Here is a 16,443-nt window from a genome sequence, read left to right on the forward strand (position 1 = left end):
AGATGTCACCTTTTTTAGATGGGCTGAGAGTTAAAGGCGGATGTGTTTGTGCACAATTTGTCATAAGTAAGCATGCATCCTCACACCAGGTACTAGAAAGGCCTGATTCCATGAGGTCACACATTTTTGCACAAAGGTCATTGTCTTTGCAGATTCAAAATCTGCCGTTTGAATGTTCTGGTTTGTCATTTTGTACACAAGTATTTGTAAAGAATTAGTTTTACCTAAACGAATATCAAAACTTGTATGAATAGCATTGCATTAAATATAAAAAGCACACCAAATGGCATCTCACAAACAAATAATTTTAGATCTTTTCTCAGAAATAATTTTTTTTGCAGTTACTTTTAATCAATTGATCCCAAAGTGATTTTAGTGAGGGTAAGACGATGTTCAAACAGGTGTCCAATTAGAGAAATGAATGGAGGATTTTTTATTAAGTCAAATGCAATAAGCATACAAGTGACTTATATGTCCAAATACTTTTGGTGCCTCTTTATTTTTGGGCATTAATTATTGGTGACTTGTGAGCTGCAATTAGAGCAGAGTTTCTGTTTGTCAGTAAACCACAGGAAATAAAGTCACATGTTGTATGTGTCTATGTTTCTTTAAAAAAAATCTGACCGGAGTGAAGCACATGTGGTGTAAACAACAGAGAATGAAGATTCTTTGCAGTCGTGTGCATAAACACCAGCAAAACCCATTATGAAACCTGGTTTTTATGAACCATAACCATTTTGTTAGATAATCAAGGTCGATAACAAGTTCCTACTTTACCACATCTATAAAGCATCCTCGAAAATCTATGAGTGACATGCTCTTCCTTTTGGCTTTTGGCCTATATACAGTTGACAACTTTTGACCTCATTTTAACCACCAACTGGTGGTCTCAAGTACATATTCTCATAACTCCACTTGATCTTTCTGTTGAAAGAATTGCTGTATCTGTAAACGAGTAAGCATCTATACATAGTTTATAGTTTGTTAGACATTTTTTTTAAATGAAGGGACTGTAATGTTGGTTATAAACAGTACATAATATTAAAAACAAAAAGGTTTTTCATTTAAATGTAGTCTGTTGACAATAGAACCTAATTATGCTGATTACATAGTATCGATCAATTTTATGCAAAAGACAAAACACTCAACAGGTTTCACATGAACTGAAGCATCTAACCTCAGTTCCACCCCCACTGCCAGGGCTCACATTTTCCGAAGTCATCAGTATTATTTCAAACACTCGCTTCATACATTAGGAAATGATCTTCGCCCACAAGTCGTGAAAGGGGACAACTGGGATCTGTCATTTGACCTTTATTGACCGAAACATAAGATATAAAGCAATGTGCTTCCTGCGTAGTGTGAATGCATGTAGGTGGAAGTATACATATTTCAGCGTTTTGAATAAGCAATGCTCATGAGTAACGTGAGGTCATTTACAGTGAAAAATATTGGCACTTATCATTTATTGTCACAAATTAAAGCTACACACAAAGCATGTTAAAAAATTCTTCCTGCAAATTCTAAATCTTCTTTCAGGCGCCCCTTAAAAATCAAGGCTTTATAAGTTATTGTACAGTAGTTAGGTAATATACTGATAATCATGATGCTGTTGCTTTATGTAATTTTCACTATTTTTCAAAGAGAAAGAAAGCTGATAGACTTCCAGTGCATTGGCTGTTCTGAAAATGACTAGAAAGTATAAAGTGCAGTAACTTGTAAAACTAGCTACAGACTAGTGTTTATAATTACAAAATTATAAAATTATTACAGGGAGATAGAATTTAACACATACATAGCAAACCTTGTATTCACTGCTTCTTTTTTCAGGGATGGATAGAATGATTGGTAACGCATGACTCAGTGTCTGTTTTGTGCGTGTTGGTGAAAAAGAGACTGTGGGCCTATGGAACTGAAAATGGCACATTAAAATGTTCACACTTTCCTGAAAATGTGCAAATGATGCAGGATTGAAGTGTGAAAATACTTCAGCTGGAATAATGACGTAATTACATGTCTTTGTGTTATAACATGACTCACATTTACTCACAAAAATACACTTTATACAGTTTTGTAAAGCTTAATAAAATATGATAACACTTAAGTACATGGAGATATCAATGAAGCAGTGGGCTTTAATATCTTAAAAATATTTAATACTATGCTATAGGGAAACTTTTATTAGCTAACATGCCAATATCAAAGGCTAGTAATAAATTATGCATTAAAAAAATCTGCCACAAGCCGCATATGGGTATGGACTCAACTTTACAGTTCTGTTATATATGATTAAACATTAGTGAATCTCACTGCAGTATGATATGGGCAGTGGCTCCTACTGTTGGTGACAAGTGTAACTACACTAAATACAGCATTCACAGGCTGACACTACACTAACTGCTTCACTGCACTGTTAGCAACGTGTTGTCTTTATTCAACTGTTCATTATATAGTATGTATCTAAAAATACATTATTTTTTTCTAGAGTATTTGTTAACCTGACACAGTGCACATTAATTTTAAGTCTTGTTTCGGTCCTACTCAGGGATTCTGATACACTGGTCATATGAAACTTTGTGGTGATATTGGAACAATCATCACACTGTCAGTTTTCATTATACTGCATCATAAATGCTGATCTGTAAAGAGCCTGGGCAGTCTTTGAGAGTGTCAGGGGGTGTAATGGACCACTAATGCCAGGGTGTGCTGCTCTTTTTTCTGGGAGCCCTTGATGCCACGATGCCATGAGGGCCCATCACAGGGCTTGAGCACATGAGGATCCTCTTTGCTGCTGTGCTGAGGATTCTGGCAGTGAAAAGATGGATCTCCATGACACTTCAGAAATGCTAAGAAACACCTGTAGAACTGAAAGGAAAAAAGAATGAAACAGTCTGCATTTAATTTCACTAATATAGACCTTTTTTAGGGGAAGATAAGGTACAATGTTGTCCTTTTAAGTATACTTGTCTGTGTTCCACTTTCGTCTCATGGACAATGCACAACATACTTTTTTGTGTCCTCACAGACTTGTGCATGGACAGCAGTGCATGTGCTACCTGAGCACTCATGGGCAACTAAGTATTTTTTTTAAAGGTCTGCGCATTCGACTGCACTAGATGGAGTGGAATGTGGAAAATGGAGTATACTTTATATGCTTTGTGCACTTTTTTCCTAACAATGTGCATACATTAAAATATAAAAATATATACAATTTAAATATTGAAATACTAGCTCTGACCATTGAATGTGATTATTAATTATGTGATGCAATATTTTGACAAATCTGAACATTTGGTCCGAATTTGGTTAGATTTGATTTTCCAAAATATGCATCAAAAGTAGTAGATGCAAATTATGGTATGTGGCTGAATATAGTGGCCTTATAGCTTAGCTTTTAGGTTATTTAAAAAAAAAAAATTCTGTGATAAATAATATATAGTTCTAATGATAAATGCACTTAATTGTTTATTGTCAAATCAATACACTAGGACACAGTACAGTGTTTCTACACCCCAACTAAAAAATTCTAAATTCATTTCATCTATGGACTAACCTGGCTGTTGAAAAGCACATATATGACCGGGTTGACCACTGTGCTGCTCTTGGCCAGGACTGATGGCACCACGCTGGTTATGGGAGAGATCACTCCCCTCCTGCCAAAGGTGGCCAGCAGAGCCACCACCCCGTACGGCATCCAGCACAGCAGATAGCAGGAGACCATGGTGATAACCATGAGAAGGATATGGTTCTCCCTCCTCTGTGCAGTCAGCAGGTTGATCTTAGTTACCTTAGCCGAAAAAAGAAACACTTAATGTATGCGTATCTATGCGTACATTAAACACTGCATTTTGATGTAGAAAGACTTTTTCAACCATTTAAATCCAACTAAAAGCCTCCATCTTGCTGCAGATAACATAAACTGTCATACAGTTCATGAATTAGCTTGCCATGTGTAAGCCGTCTGCACATTAAAAGAAGACTGGCAGATGGTTTCTTCAGGCATCAAAACATCAAGAGTCGTGACTTTTACCCTCTGGAGTCTGTTCAACTTCCTTATCCCCTTCCTATCATGAAGTAATCTCTCTCTATAAAGATCTCCTGCCGGTCAGGAACCGAATGAGAACTTCCAATCAGCAGTGGTGGCAAATGAGAGCTGATGAATGGAGCTGAGCTCCCTGCACCGGCTAATGTCGAAATTCACACCGTTTACATGCTCCATTTGTCCTACACAAGATGATTGTGTTCGTATTGACAGCTCCAGCTTAGCTGTGTTTTCTCACCTGTGTAATCCTCTGAAAGTGTCCTTCAGCAATTTGTAGGATCAATGACACTGACAAAAAAAAATATTAATTTGAAGCAACATAAACAAAATTTCCTTTCAGTACAGTATAATTTTTCCATTTCCATAATTTATTAACCCTTCTGCCTGGAAGTCTTTGATTCTGCAAATGATTCAATAAACAAAAAAGTGTCCTCCATTCATAAACACCCCAAAAAGTGCTTCTTAATAGTGTCTAAATACATTTTCATTCGCTTACCATTGAATAGTGTACTGGAAATCGATTTCATACCACACGTCTAGAGTGATTCTATTTTAGGAATGCAATTACTTTTTTTCAGACATGTCACCCCCTGATTTTACCAGTGCTCTCTTCTTGTAATTCCTCCTTTTGAATCCCATCAGAATTCCATGTTTGTGTTTCTAAGAAAAGCCAAAGGGCTTTAGCGATTGGCCCACTCATACGTGTAATGGAAGCAGCTCTTTCCATTTGTCTGATACACAATGTGGTGCCTGCTACTGAACAGAGTGAATCCTGAAGGAAATAGGTTTCTTACATAACAGTTTGTCACCAGTAGTAACAGACTCTTCGTTCTAAAAATAACTCAGATGGTGATTCATTCATAGAATCGCTCTGGCGACTAGAGGCTGGCTCCCTGCATACCTGCTGGAAATGCTCATGACATATTTCTTCACACGGTGATGTGTTTATGAAATATGCCTCAGGCATAGGTGAGTCACAAAAACCTAAAGCCTTCTTCGCCCTGAGCACTGTCTAACCTGATGCCCCAAAGTGCTTTGATCTTATTCCCTTAGCTGGACAAATCCATATCAAATGGATAAATAAAGAATCCAAGAGCGGAGAATCTGTTATCTGTAGCTGGCCGGGGGTTGAAATGTTAATTTGACACTAGCTATGAGACATCATTGCAGAGTTCTGGGTACAACAGCTTTATTTCCACAGACATGTTACACAAAAGCACTGGGATCCCTCTTCTTGTCGATGTTTGTGCTTTCAGTCACTGTATTAGTGATGGGAGTTTTACCTGCATTGTTTCTCCAGGTTCACACTATTCATGTTCAAATTCAAAGTGTTTATGAAACATCCTTTAGTGCACATCCAATGGACACCTCACTCTCACGAAAGAGGATTTGTGAATGACAGTGAAGCATCATAACTGATGCTTGTAGGTCACATGACAGTGACAAAATGACAAATATAGTACATCTGGATTACATTAATACTATATACACACATTCAAACTATATAGAACATCCTTTTAATAGTGGCAAAGTAGTACCTACTTGGAGTGCATGCGACTGCATGAGATGTAGCCTTACCATTTCTTCCTTAGAAAAACATGATAAAAAATTGTGAAAGCAGTCTTTATATGAGTTATTGAATCATTCATCATTCACAATTTGACGATGGAGCAATATGACAATATGATAATCGTGCTTAAAAAAAACTACTAATAATAGAAAATACGTTTTGACTTTTTAAACTGAATCTTTTGACTTAGAAATAATAATTGTATTATTAATACTATGTTATGCTCTCTAGAAACTGGCCAAATATCACAAAATCAAAAATCACAATAGCTTTATTCTACAATCTTAAAAATTAAATGTTCCAAAAGGATGTTTCTACAGTGATGCTATAAAAGAAGCCCAAAGAAGCTTCAAGTAAACAGTTAAAAGAATGATTTTCCGTAGTGTAAAGATCTTTTTATTTGATCTAAAGAAACTTTTTCACTATGAAATAACCTTTTTGTACAATGGAACAATGTAAAATGGATGTTTTATGTTTCTCTTCCAGTACTCTATTGATTGGTGTAAAAATATATAGTTCATTTAAGAAATAATAACATATACATACAAACATATAATAATGAATAAATCCTCTCTCACTCACCCCTTTAATAATGCACAGGATTTTGCCATAGCAGAAGATCATGAGCATTAGGGGTAGAAGCAGACAGAAGATGAACAGGCACATCACATAAGACATGCTGTTGGCTGAGCGCTGATGCCACTGCACTGAGCATGTTGTCCCGGGCCCTTCAGGTCCATAGCTACTCCAGCCCAGGAACGGGGGGAGAGTCCACACCAGTGAATAGAGCCAGGATCCGGCCACACAGAGCCAGGCCCTGCGGAAGTCAGACACGTCTGCCTTGGTGGGGCGCAGCAGGGCGGCATAACGCTCATATGATAGTATGGACAGAGACATCAGAGACACAATTCCTATTTTGGGATAAATAAAACAGATATGGAAAAATGGCGGTCACAAAACAAATAGCTTGTGAATATTCCAAATGTCTTTTTATCATAATATATTGCCAGTCTACACCAAGCAATGACAGCAATTTTGACAACTTTCTGTCACGCAGGGGGAAAATGACAATAAACCCAAGTTTGACAAAGCCATTTACCGTGAACATCCGGGACAGTCCCCTAGAGAGAAGTCTGAGGTTAAATGCAAAGTGCATCCTGTTCTGTCCCTGGATCAGTCGCACAACCTACATCTGTTATATAGAAACTGCCCAAATTATCTGCAACATTGAGGTATTGTGTTAACAAGACTTTAATGGCTGTTTATCAAAACTAGAAAAAAACTATTTATTGATTAAAAACTTTTTATGAACTCTAAAAATCAATGCACAGTGTTTATAAACTATCTGAAAGAATGTATAAAATTATTAAAACATACAAAATTAATTTTAGTTTTTACTGAACACTGATGTGAGGTCAAAGGTATGGAGACAAGTCATTATTTAACAACCCATCCTGAAAACAATGCAGATGTGTCTTTACACAAGATGATGGAGCTCGAAGAAGCTGTTGACAACATATTTATTTCTTCTGTCCAATTGTTAACCACAGAGAAAAACTTTGAACTTCATTCTGCTTCAGTGGGATTGCACTGCAGGTCCACATGTTCTGCATAAAAGTGCTCTGCACTTGTCCCTGCAGTTCCTCTACACATCACAGCAAGAGATACAGGGGGTGTCATAACACTCCCACTAGAATAATTAATGGTCTTAAACGAGCTCTCCATTCAAATGTCAGATAACTGTGACTTCCGAGACAACCCCCAGAGAAGATAAAATCAGTGTGATTCTGTCTGCCTTGAGCATTAATAATAAAAATAGAAGCAGATTGACCTTACAGCAAGAGATATTTTGCATATGCATTATTTTTGCATATGCTATATATATTATGATTAGTGTTGGTTAACTACTTTAACTGCAACATCTTGAAAACTTATTTACTTATAATTGTGTGCTGTTGAGTGACGCACACACAGACATTTTCAAATCAAATGCTTGATTAAAATTAGTCAGCAACAAACTTATACATATATGTTTATTTATTTATTTATATTTTCTAAACTTAACCTATATTTTTCTGGCTTATATTTTTTTCCTAAGCTTCCCAAAAACTACTAAAATATGAACATTATTAAGCTTTTGGTTTGAAGACGCTATTAATAAATAGTTATTAAATATATAACGACCATGGATATTGTGTGTTTGTGTTAAAAGCGTTACTCATCGATCAGCAATACACCTGTAGCTTACTCAAGAAAGCAACGCACATCGCTACAAAGAAAGTTCAGCTGTAAAATATCCTTTGAAATATAGCTCACCTGTTGGATGAACTTCAGTAGGAAACTTACCAAAAAGCGAATTGGCGAACCCGTACCATTTGCAGCCGTGATATCCCAACAACCATTTCCCATAGAGACTGGAAGCGAAGCTGAAGGGAGTCCCAAACAAACAGACCAGTATGTCACTCACGCTGATGTTCAGCAGGATGAGGTTTATAGGTGTCCACAGCGAGCGAAACCTCGCAAAGATGAGCAGGACGAACAGGTTGTTGAGGAATCCAAACACCAGAATGATTCCGAGGCAGACGGCGGTCACCGTGTGGCCGGTTCGGCTCAGGCCGGGTGGGGGATCGTGGGGCTCTAGGGCGTCTTCTGAACTGACATTTGCACTTTGATTGAGCTCAGAAGTGTCTTTGTAGCTAATGTTCAAACTCCAGATGTAGACGACCATAGCAGCCTTACTGTACGGCTAAATAGTGTTGACACTATGACTTTCCTCACGGATGGATGCACAGTTCTCATCTCCCCCCTCACTGACGCGCAGCCCACCATTAACACCCTGCCTCTGCTGCTGCTGACCTCCCGTGCGTCTGAGAGGCGCGTCTTTGAGCGCCAGGGTGACCAGGGTGCGAATTATGAGGGGTGGGGGGTGGGGGTGCATATTATTTTTAGACTATAGGCCTATATATATTATATTTTATACATTTGCATATCGTTTTCGTATTGATAAATGCTATAATATATTTTTCCACAGATACGTAGGCTATAGCTTTCAATACTTTCCAGTGGACTCTGTTCTGTTCTAATGAAATCAAGTTTGCCTGAGGAACTAACCATAGCAACATTGCGCTGCTCACAGTTCAGTATGCAGTAGGTCGAAAAAAGTATATTTGTTAGTTACTTATGAAAATGTTTGGGATTATGAAAGGGCTTACATCTGAATGTTTCGAATATATCTGAATTAGGGCTGGTAATTTAACGTGTTAATTTGTTTAATTAATTATGGAGGAAAAATAACTCGTTAAAATTATTAACGAATTTGATGCACTTGCCCCGCCCCAGACCTATGGATCATCTGCCATTTCATACAGTCTACTGATGACTATTATGAGACAGAGCAATAACTCTCTTGTATTAAGGAGCTCTTGTATTGCGGTACTTTGATGTCACACACCGATCGGTCTGATGGTGATGACCCGCTGCAAGCTTAATGATTCAATGAACCATTCATAAAGAACCATTTACTTCACTCCTGAATGAATCAGCCATTTGAACGAATCAAATGAATGAATAAATGACTCGATGACTTAATCATTAAGACATTTACCACCACCTACTGGGAGTTTTAGTTTATTATTTAGAGTATAATTTCATTAAAGAAATAATTTCATATTGTCATAGTAATAATAATACAAATGAAGAAAATAAATTATTATAGTTAGCTATAGTTCACCCAACCAAAAATGACTCTGTCATCATTTACTCACATGGTCCAAAAGTATGTAATAAATTTTATCAAATAAAATTTGTCTTGCTGAACCTACTTTTTGTAATGACTGTTTGATGCTTTACACAACAATGACTTCAAATTATCTTTTGTGAGTAATTTCTCCAAATTTGATGTGCGATTATTTTGATTCATTAATCACCACATCATGTAATTAATTAGAATTGTAAAAAAAAAAAAAAAAAAAAAAAAAATCGGTTACCAGGCATAATCTGAATATATTCTCAAATCTTTTGTTTTGATTCATGTTGAAGGTGTTTTCACACTTGGTTCAATTGCCCTATATATAATTTTATTTTCACCACATGCAAACTTACAAGGAGCTCATAAAAGGCACTTTATCTGATTTTGTTTTATGTTCCACCACATCGTCAAATCATGTTGCATCTTTTCATTACTTCCTGTTTTTTGTTTGTTTAGAAGTATTTGGTCCGTGTTGCGTTCATATATCATTTGAACGGAACCAGAGTTTGTTTTGCTGCATTCACACTTATTCAAACGAACCACACTAACAGAGCAATCGCACCAGGGTTCGTTTTTACTCAAACCAGACATGACAAGTGTGAAAGCCCCCTGACACTTCGGAGTATAGATTGTGAAAAAAAATTGATTTATATTGGAACCGTGGAGCGATTACTGAGTCTTTTTTTTGACGTAGACTGGGACTTTGGAGTGTGAATGGCAAAAAATTTGGTTCAGATCGGGACTTTGAAGTGTAGAAAGAAAGGAAGAAAACACAATAGACACAAATCCCTTAATAAAATGGTTTTATTGTAGTAGGCTAGGCTAATTGCGTAGTAAGGTTTGAACTAAACCTTAAATAAATTTTAAGAAGATTCTAAGACTTTTTAAAGTAACGTTAACATATTTAAATTTACAGTGAATGACTTATACATTTAAAACAAAATTGAGATAGATGAAGTGAGGTTTTATACTCAAGCTCAGAATCACTTTTAGATTCAGGTTATCATGGCCATTTACCATTTACATGATTGTAAATCAAACTGTAAGCCAGATGTATTATTTTATTTCTATATTTAATTTAAAAATATCAATGATGTTACAACTCACACTGTATCATAACATTTCCCATTCTCCCCTACCCATGCATTAAGGTTCAACAAATTGTTTATTTTGCTGGGGAGAAAAAATACTGCCTATGCTTAAAGTTCTATTTCAGAAAATATATTTTTTTATAGTTGGCCATTTATAATATCTGTATAAAATTTATTTTCTTGGAATTATGACTATGAATCTTTCCTCTTTTTTTTTTGTCCATTAGACTCTATCAAGTCAGACCATGTGAAGCATTCTTTAAATAAAATTTATCAATCAAAGCGCCAACTTCTGCCAGATAGTGCTTTATCCTGAGATTCAAAAGTAAACTTAAATTTTGTCAGATATATGGTATTAAAGATATGATGATATGGATGGCTATACATTAACTGACAGGTAATCAAAAGTTGCTAACTTACAACAGCCATGCAATGTTCATAGTCAAATTTTTGTTTTAATTTGGACACTCTTTGAATCTTTTTCCAATACTGCCGTGATCATATATCTCACATCCACAGTAACTGGTTGTGTGGCTGTGAGTTTTGATCCACTCCATGGAAAATCTTGTTATGGTAATTTTGCCACCACCTTTGTGATGATTTCCCCTGTGGAGCCCACATGGTTTTATATTGTTAATTAATAAAGTATGATTCTCACTATAAATCACATACATAAAACAGCAGCACCTTGTCATATCATACTCCATGGCTACAAATGTATTTGTGTGAGGAAAAAGGTTAATAACACAGACATATCAGCATTAACACAAGGGCTTCTGGCAGAATCCACCGATACTTGTAGGTCAGTGTTATCAGCTCACAATAGTTAACAGAAGCTATTTAGTCTCAGCTGTCAGGCAGTATTGTTTTAGAAATAATACTATTTTATGAAGCCAAAAGTTAAATCTGTCCTATTTAAAGGTGACACCTCCATAGGTCAGTGATAATTGAGTTGTGCCCTGTGGATTCTCTGAGGTGTCACTGCAGACTATATTAGAATAACAGATTAAATATGAGTAAAGAGGAGAGCGGAGGTTTTAATGGAGAGAGTTTTGATAATAAAGCCAATCCGAAATGCCAGAAGAGTTTTACCCTTTGCACAATAACATTGAGTTTTTTTCCTCCTAAAATGTCCTTTCTAAACAAATGAGACCTTTTCTAGTTAAAGCTGAGAAGCACTGCATTAGATAGATGGCTCATAAGTTTTGAGCTTCATCATTTTGCAAACATTATGAAAATGTTCTCTAAACATTCTAACAACTAGCAACATTTAAACAAACATTTAAATTCAGGTGAAAGTCTAACTAAAATTGTTTTGAATGTTTTAAAATGTATTAATAATGCTTTTGTGCTAATGTTTTGAGTGCATTATTGACCAGATATCTTTGACTTCTATTAATGTTGCTGGAGGATTGAATTTGTTCACAACTTTGAGAGAACCTTGCCAGACAATGTTTCCTGTTAGCTGGGGTAAGGACTCCTGTAAAAATGGCCTGACTGTATGTTAACCAGCTGATTACATGATGAATCAACAAATAAATACAATTATTAAAACTAATAATTTTGCCTGCATATTAGATTCTGTTTCAGTGTCCAAAAGAACCGGCGAAGCAACAAGACAAACACTGACACAGCATTAGAGTAATATTAAAGCTGAAGTCCTCCATGATCTGATACCGCTAATTGATAACTGAGATGTAAGATGGTGCCAGTTTCGTTTTTTAGTAGCTGCATTTTAAAATCACATTGTCAAAGTAGGTTATAATTTATATAAATGTGTGTAGTATGAATACAATATGAACATGTCAGTTGTGGCACTTTCTGTGCCATTCACAGCTCCTCCTGTGACCTCTTGGGATAGAAAAGTGTCCATTTAATTTTGCCTGCTGAATTAGACATATTTCCCGTACTGCTTTTCAGATACTAGTAAGGATGTAGAATCAAGTAATACTGTGTAATTATAAAGTTCTGTGCTCAGAAAAAGGATTTGTCCTCCACTCCCACTGCAATAAAATGTGGAGTGATCGATTATTGTGCTGAATGTTTCTAGCCAGAGGTGAGTCTGAATGCAGAGTTTAGTCTTGGCTTTGGTCATTTTTATTTGGAAAGGGACATGTGTGCCACCAGATGGGTAACAGCTAAATATAGTACAAGGACATCAGTAATCCTCAAGCAGGGGTGTGGAGAGATGGCTGTTCCTCCATCTGCGTCCATGAATTGGATTCATGGTGGGGGAGTGGAGTGGAGTGATACTTACATCATAGTGTGAGATTAAGATATGCTCCAAGACATATAGACCTCACATCATGCTGTTATAATTAATGTATTTTACAGCGAGATGCAGTGCATTGTTGTTGTCGCCCACTAGGGTTATAGTGTTTTCATTAGCTAATATGTCATACTTGACCACCAATGTAATAATAACTTAAATCAAGTATGTCTTAAATACTGTAATGTACAAATGAAATACTGTAATATCCCATTTGGAAATACAATACAATGACATTTATACAACACAATACCAAAGTGATTTTCAACTGGTTTGTGACCTTACAGTTCTGTTCTGATTATCAAAGATAGCAGGGAAAAACAATGCCAAATGCCAATAATAAAATGTGACTAACTGTATTAAGGGTAGCAAAATAAATAACATTTTAATTTTTAAAAGAGAGGAGAAAGATTCCTTTTGTTGTCGACATCAAAGGCTGTGCATTCAATCAAACTACAGTATTGTCTGGCACTTAAAAGCAGTCGAATTTGACAAAATGACTGCATAGACAAGTTGTATAATGCTCTCATTCAAGCATAAATGAAATGAGAATAAATATGTTTTGTGCAAACTATGCAACATCTGCACTTCTCATATAAAACCTCTTTATACTTTGTTTTTGTACATTTACAATGTTCAATGTATTATGTTTGTAATATTTTTCGAGATCAGTTATTTACACCCAGAGAAGCCTATCTGACAAATTAAATGCAACAAAATAGCTTTCAGACAATATATATATATATATATATATATATATATATATATATATATATATATATATATATATGTATGTATGTATGTTTGCATGAATGTATGTATGTATGTAAAACATAGATTTAGTGTGTGTTCCTGTGTGCGTGTAAAACGTCTTTAACCACAGAGCCTGAGGCCAATCTCTTGTACAATCTTCTTCTGTGCTGTGGTACATGAAGAGCTTGTTTCTGAACAGGTTGGATGTGCAGACGCCTCCAGGTGAAGCATTGCAAGGTCCATTAGTCACTTGTTCAGTTAAACGATGAAAAAGTGATGAAAGACTTCTTTGTTCTTCCTTTTAAATCTCAAATAACCTTGTTAAATCCAAAAAAGATCCTTTTTCTCAGTCGCCTGTACACCTAAAAGGCAATCACAAGTTACTTAATTAAAATACTTAAGATGGATAATGTCTTATAAAATGAAAAAGAATGTGAATAATAGCATACATGAATAAGAAGGATCATGAGACGCTGAAAACTAAAGTGATGGCAAATTCAGCTTTGCCATCACAGAAATAAAATGGTGTTATTAAAATAGGATGGTAGAAAATTATGGCATTTACCAGAATTAAGATTCATATCAGTCATCTGATCGCCAAATCCAGGATACTTGGTCCATCCAGATGCAAGGTTTTGTTTGGAGGAGGGTCGCACTACTGTGCCCACGTCAGGGTGATCGTTGTGGAGGAAATTTAACATTGAATTAGAGTACTGATGTTCTGCTACCATCAAACCACCAGAGGATACAGCCGAGGGGTACATCATGGGGGGCAGTACAACACTCAATCCCTGCCTGGAATCCCCTGACCACAGAATAGCACTGTTTGCAGGGTGATTTGGTGGCATGTGATGGTGGGATTGAACCTCCCTGCTTGTTCCTTGCTGGAGATGTTCCGGAGGAAACAAGGACTGAAACCTGGTTTGTGACTCTGCTTCCCATTGACTTGAAAGCCCATCTAAAAATAAAATAAATATTGAATTCAGTGTTTCAATCCATTTAGCAAGTCACATATTTTATGTAAAAGCTAAATTTAAGAGGAACAGTTACTTGTTTGAGCAACTTTATGATTTCTTTTGATGTTGGAGCCTTCCTCCTTCGGTTTATTTGCTTGACTCAGAGCACGGGAGAAATGTTCATCCACCATGCTGTTGATGTCTCCTTGGAAGTAAGTGAGAAGGACACTACCAGACTCCTCTTTAGTCTTCTTAGCCACAGGGTTCCCTAGACCCTCCTCCATCACTGATCTGGTACTGCAGAAACAGTAGGCATTGCATCATTTATCCGTCTATCCTGCCGTGGTGACAGCTTATTGTGTGTTTAAGTATTTGTCTTCTAAATCTAATGTGAAATTGCAAATGCATGGCATTATTTGCATTCTTTCAATGGTATAGATGAATAAGATTATGTAAGCATGGGATATGTCACAACCCAGCTGTTCTATATTTGCTAAGTGGATTTATATTATATTAGCATCAATTACTCGAGTATTAAGGTTTGCTGCAGTAAGCGATACAGTATTATTAAGATCAATATGAGGCCGAATCAATTTTTATGCATTTTTTGGTTGACGTCTTATGTTGGTAAGTGCTATTCTGCTAAAGAACTAAATCTTGAACTTTCCACAGCAAAAAAAAAAAAAAAAAGGACAATTTGTTTTTGTTAGCTTATGAGAAATGTATGATATGTTTAATAAATTAAAAGTGGACGGCACTGAACAAAACGTCATCATATGTCAAACACATTTTATAATGTTGTTGATTAAACGTTGATGTGTTAAATGCATTGCTATCTATCTATCTTTCTATTTATCTATCTATCTATCTAAACAGTACCATACTCTTAAGATAAATAGATAAATAGATAGATAACAGGTAACAGGTCTGCAAACTATATTTAAAATAAATGTTTTTTTTTTTTTTTCATTTTAAGTTAATATTTAGTAATGATTGATATCTGAAGCTAGCTATCTGAAGGTTTTCTTATTATTATTTTTTTTTAGGTCTTTCGGAAGTTATAATTGAAGTCTACATATTCACGAAAATGCAGATACATATCTAGGCTACTTAATATAAAATCTTAATACTGGCACTGTTGCAGAATATTAAAACATTAAAACAGTCTGTCCCCTCTCTGAACAGCAAACTGCACGTAAATCACTAGGTTTAGGAGCTATAGCACTTGATTTTATCCAGATTTATAGAATTCAGCATAACGCTTAACTCTACGTTTTTGTTAAAGCTATTTTAAAATGATGAAATATTGCTGTAATGGAAACGGCCACCGTTTTTACTCACCGTGCAAAAGGCGTGAATTCTCGAGTGTTAAATCAGACGCTCCCACGCTTCAGTTACACTGATCATACAAAGGCGAAATATCCGCTCTTGCGCGAGAATTGAAAACGCTACAGTTTAATCGTTTCCTTTTGTACATCGACAACAAGAAACTACTTCACTTTTTGCCCTTAAATGTGGGGCGTTAATCTATGAACTTTAACCAGCACGAGTAGAATGTGACTGAACAAGTTAGACCATTTAACTGTCATCTCTGGAAAAAAAAAGACACTGACAAAGCTTATGTTTTTATGTTGTTTTACTTAATTTTCCCGTTGACATTGTGGATCAGATAACATTGATGATCAATACTCGTTTTATTTGTCCTTTATTTCATTATTAATGTCACAATAATTTATCTTAATACATGTATGCAAAGTGTTACTCAAAAATATAGTTTAGAAAAACCCTATTATTGTAGAGGAACCTATTAATGAGCAACCCTCTGGATTTTTTATGATTTCTTGCTACTATGTTTTAGATCTGGCAGGGGGATAAACTGCTGTCTTTTTTAATTATGATAGTCTGAAGCAAAAATGACTAAAATCCTGTCTAGCTATAAAGATATATAGCTATCAGTCAGTTGAATGACACAAGTCATAACACATTTAAACAGATGACCTCGGAAATGAATCTC

The 16,443-nt window shown here is 35.9% G+C and overlaps 2 protein-coding genes across 3 annotated transcripts; both read right to left on the reverse strand.

Moving 5' to 3' along the window:
- Nucleotides 1–1,357: 1,357 nt before the first annotated feature.
- LOC113113971 (pinopsin) lies at nucleotides 1,358–8,462 on the reverse strand. 2 transcript variants are annotated; one of them, XM_026280597.1, is made up of 4 exons: nucleotides 7,959–8,462; nucleotides 6,195–6,523; nucleotides 3,554–3,787; nucleotides 1,358–2,865 (listed from the first exon to the last, which is right to left on the reverse strand). In XM_026280597.1, the coding sequence occupies exons 1-4, from the start codon at nucleotides 8,338–8,340 to the stop codon at nucleotides 2,671–2,673; spliced, it is 1,140 nt and encodes a 379-aa protein (XP_026136382.1). In that variant the 5' UTR covers nucleotides 8,341–8,462; the 3' UTR covers nucleotides 1,358–2,670. The 2 variants fall into 2 exon arrangements, with proteins under 2 accessions (XP_026136382.1, XP_026136381.1); XM_026280596.1 differs by having other exon boundaries at nucleotides 7,929–8,462.
- Nucleotides 8,463–13,524: 5,062 nt separating this feature from the next.
- Nucleotides 13,525–15,941, reverse strand: vgll1 (vestigial like family member 1). The gene is made up of 4 exons (XM_026281417.1): nucleotides 15,771–15,941; nucleotides 14,524–14,726; nucleotides 14,039–14,431; nucleotides 13,525–13,835 (listed from the first exon to the last, which is right to left on the reverse strand). Exons 2-4 carry the CDS (start codon nucleotides 14,711–14,713, stop codon nucleotides 13,795–13,797), a joined length of 624 nt encoding a protein of 207 aa, XP_026137202.1. The 5' UTR covers nucleotides 14,714–14,726; nucleotides 15,771–15,941; the 3' UTR covers nucleotides 13,525–13,794.
- Nucleotides 15,942–16,443: the final 502 nt, after the last annotated feature.

The sequence above is a fragment of the Carassius auratus genome, chromosome 14, assembly GCF_003368295.1.
Source record: "Carassius auratus strain Wakin chromosome 14, ASM336829v1, whole genome shotgun sequence".
NCBI lineage: Eukaryota > Metazoa > Chordata > Actinopteri > Cypriniformes > Cyprinidae > Carassius > Carassius auratus.

Excerpts from the sequence above, each read along its gene's own strand:
- LOC113113971 (XM_026280596.1), bottom strand. The coding sequence starts at position 8,340 with ATGGTCGTCTACATCTGGAGTTTGAACATTAGCTACAAAGACACTTCT. Across the intron at positions 6,524-7,928 it reads TACTGAAGTTCATCCAACAG|GAATTGTGTCTCTGATGTCT; the intron begins GTGAGCTATATT and ends ATCCCAAAATAG. Across the intron at positions 2,866-3,553 it reads ATGTGCTTTTCAACAGCCAG|TTCTACAGGTGTTTCTTAGC; the intron begins GTTAGTCCATAG and ends TTTTCCTTTCAG.
- vgll1 (XM_026281417.1), bottom strand. The coding sequence starts at position 14,713 with ATGGAGGAGGGTCTAGGGAACCCTGTGGCTAAGAAGACTAAAGAGGAG. Across the intron at positions 14,432-14,523 it reads TCATAAAGTTGCTCAAACAA|ATGGGCTTTCAAGTCAATGG; the intron begins GTAACTGTTCCT and ends TTTTATTTTTAG. Across the intron at positions 13,836-14,038 it reads TGATATGAATCTTAATTCTG|GTGTACAGGCGACTGAGAAA; the intron begins GTAAATGCCATA and ends ATTGCCTTTTAG.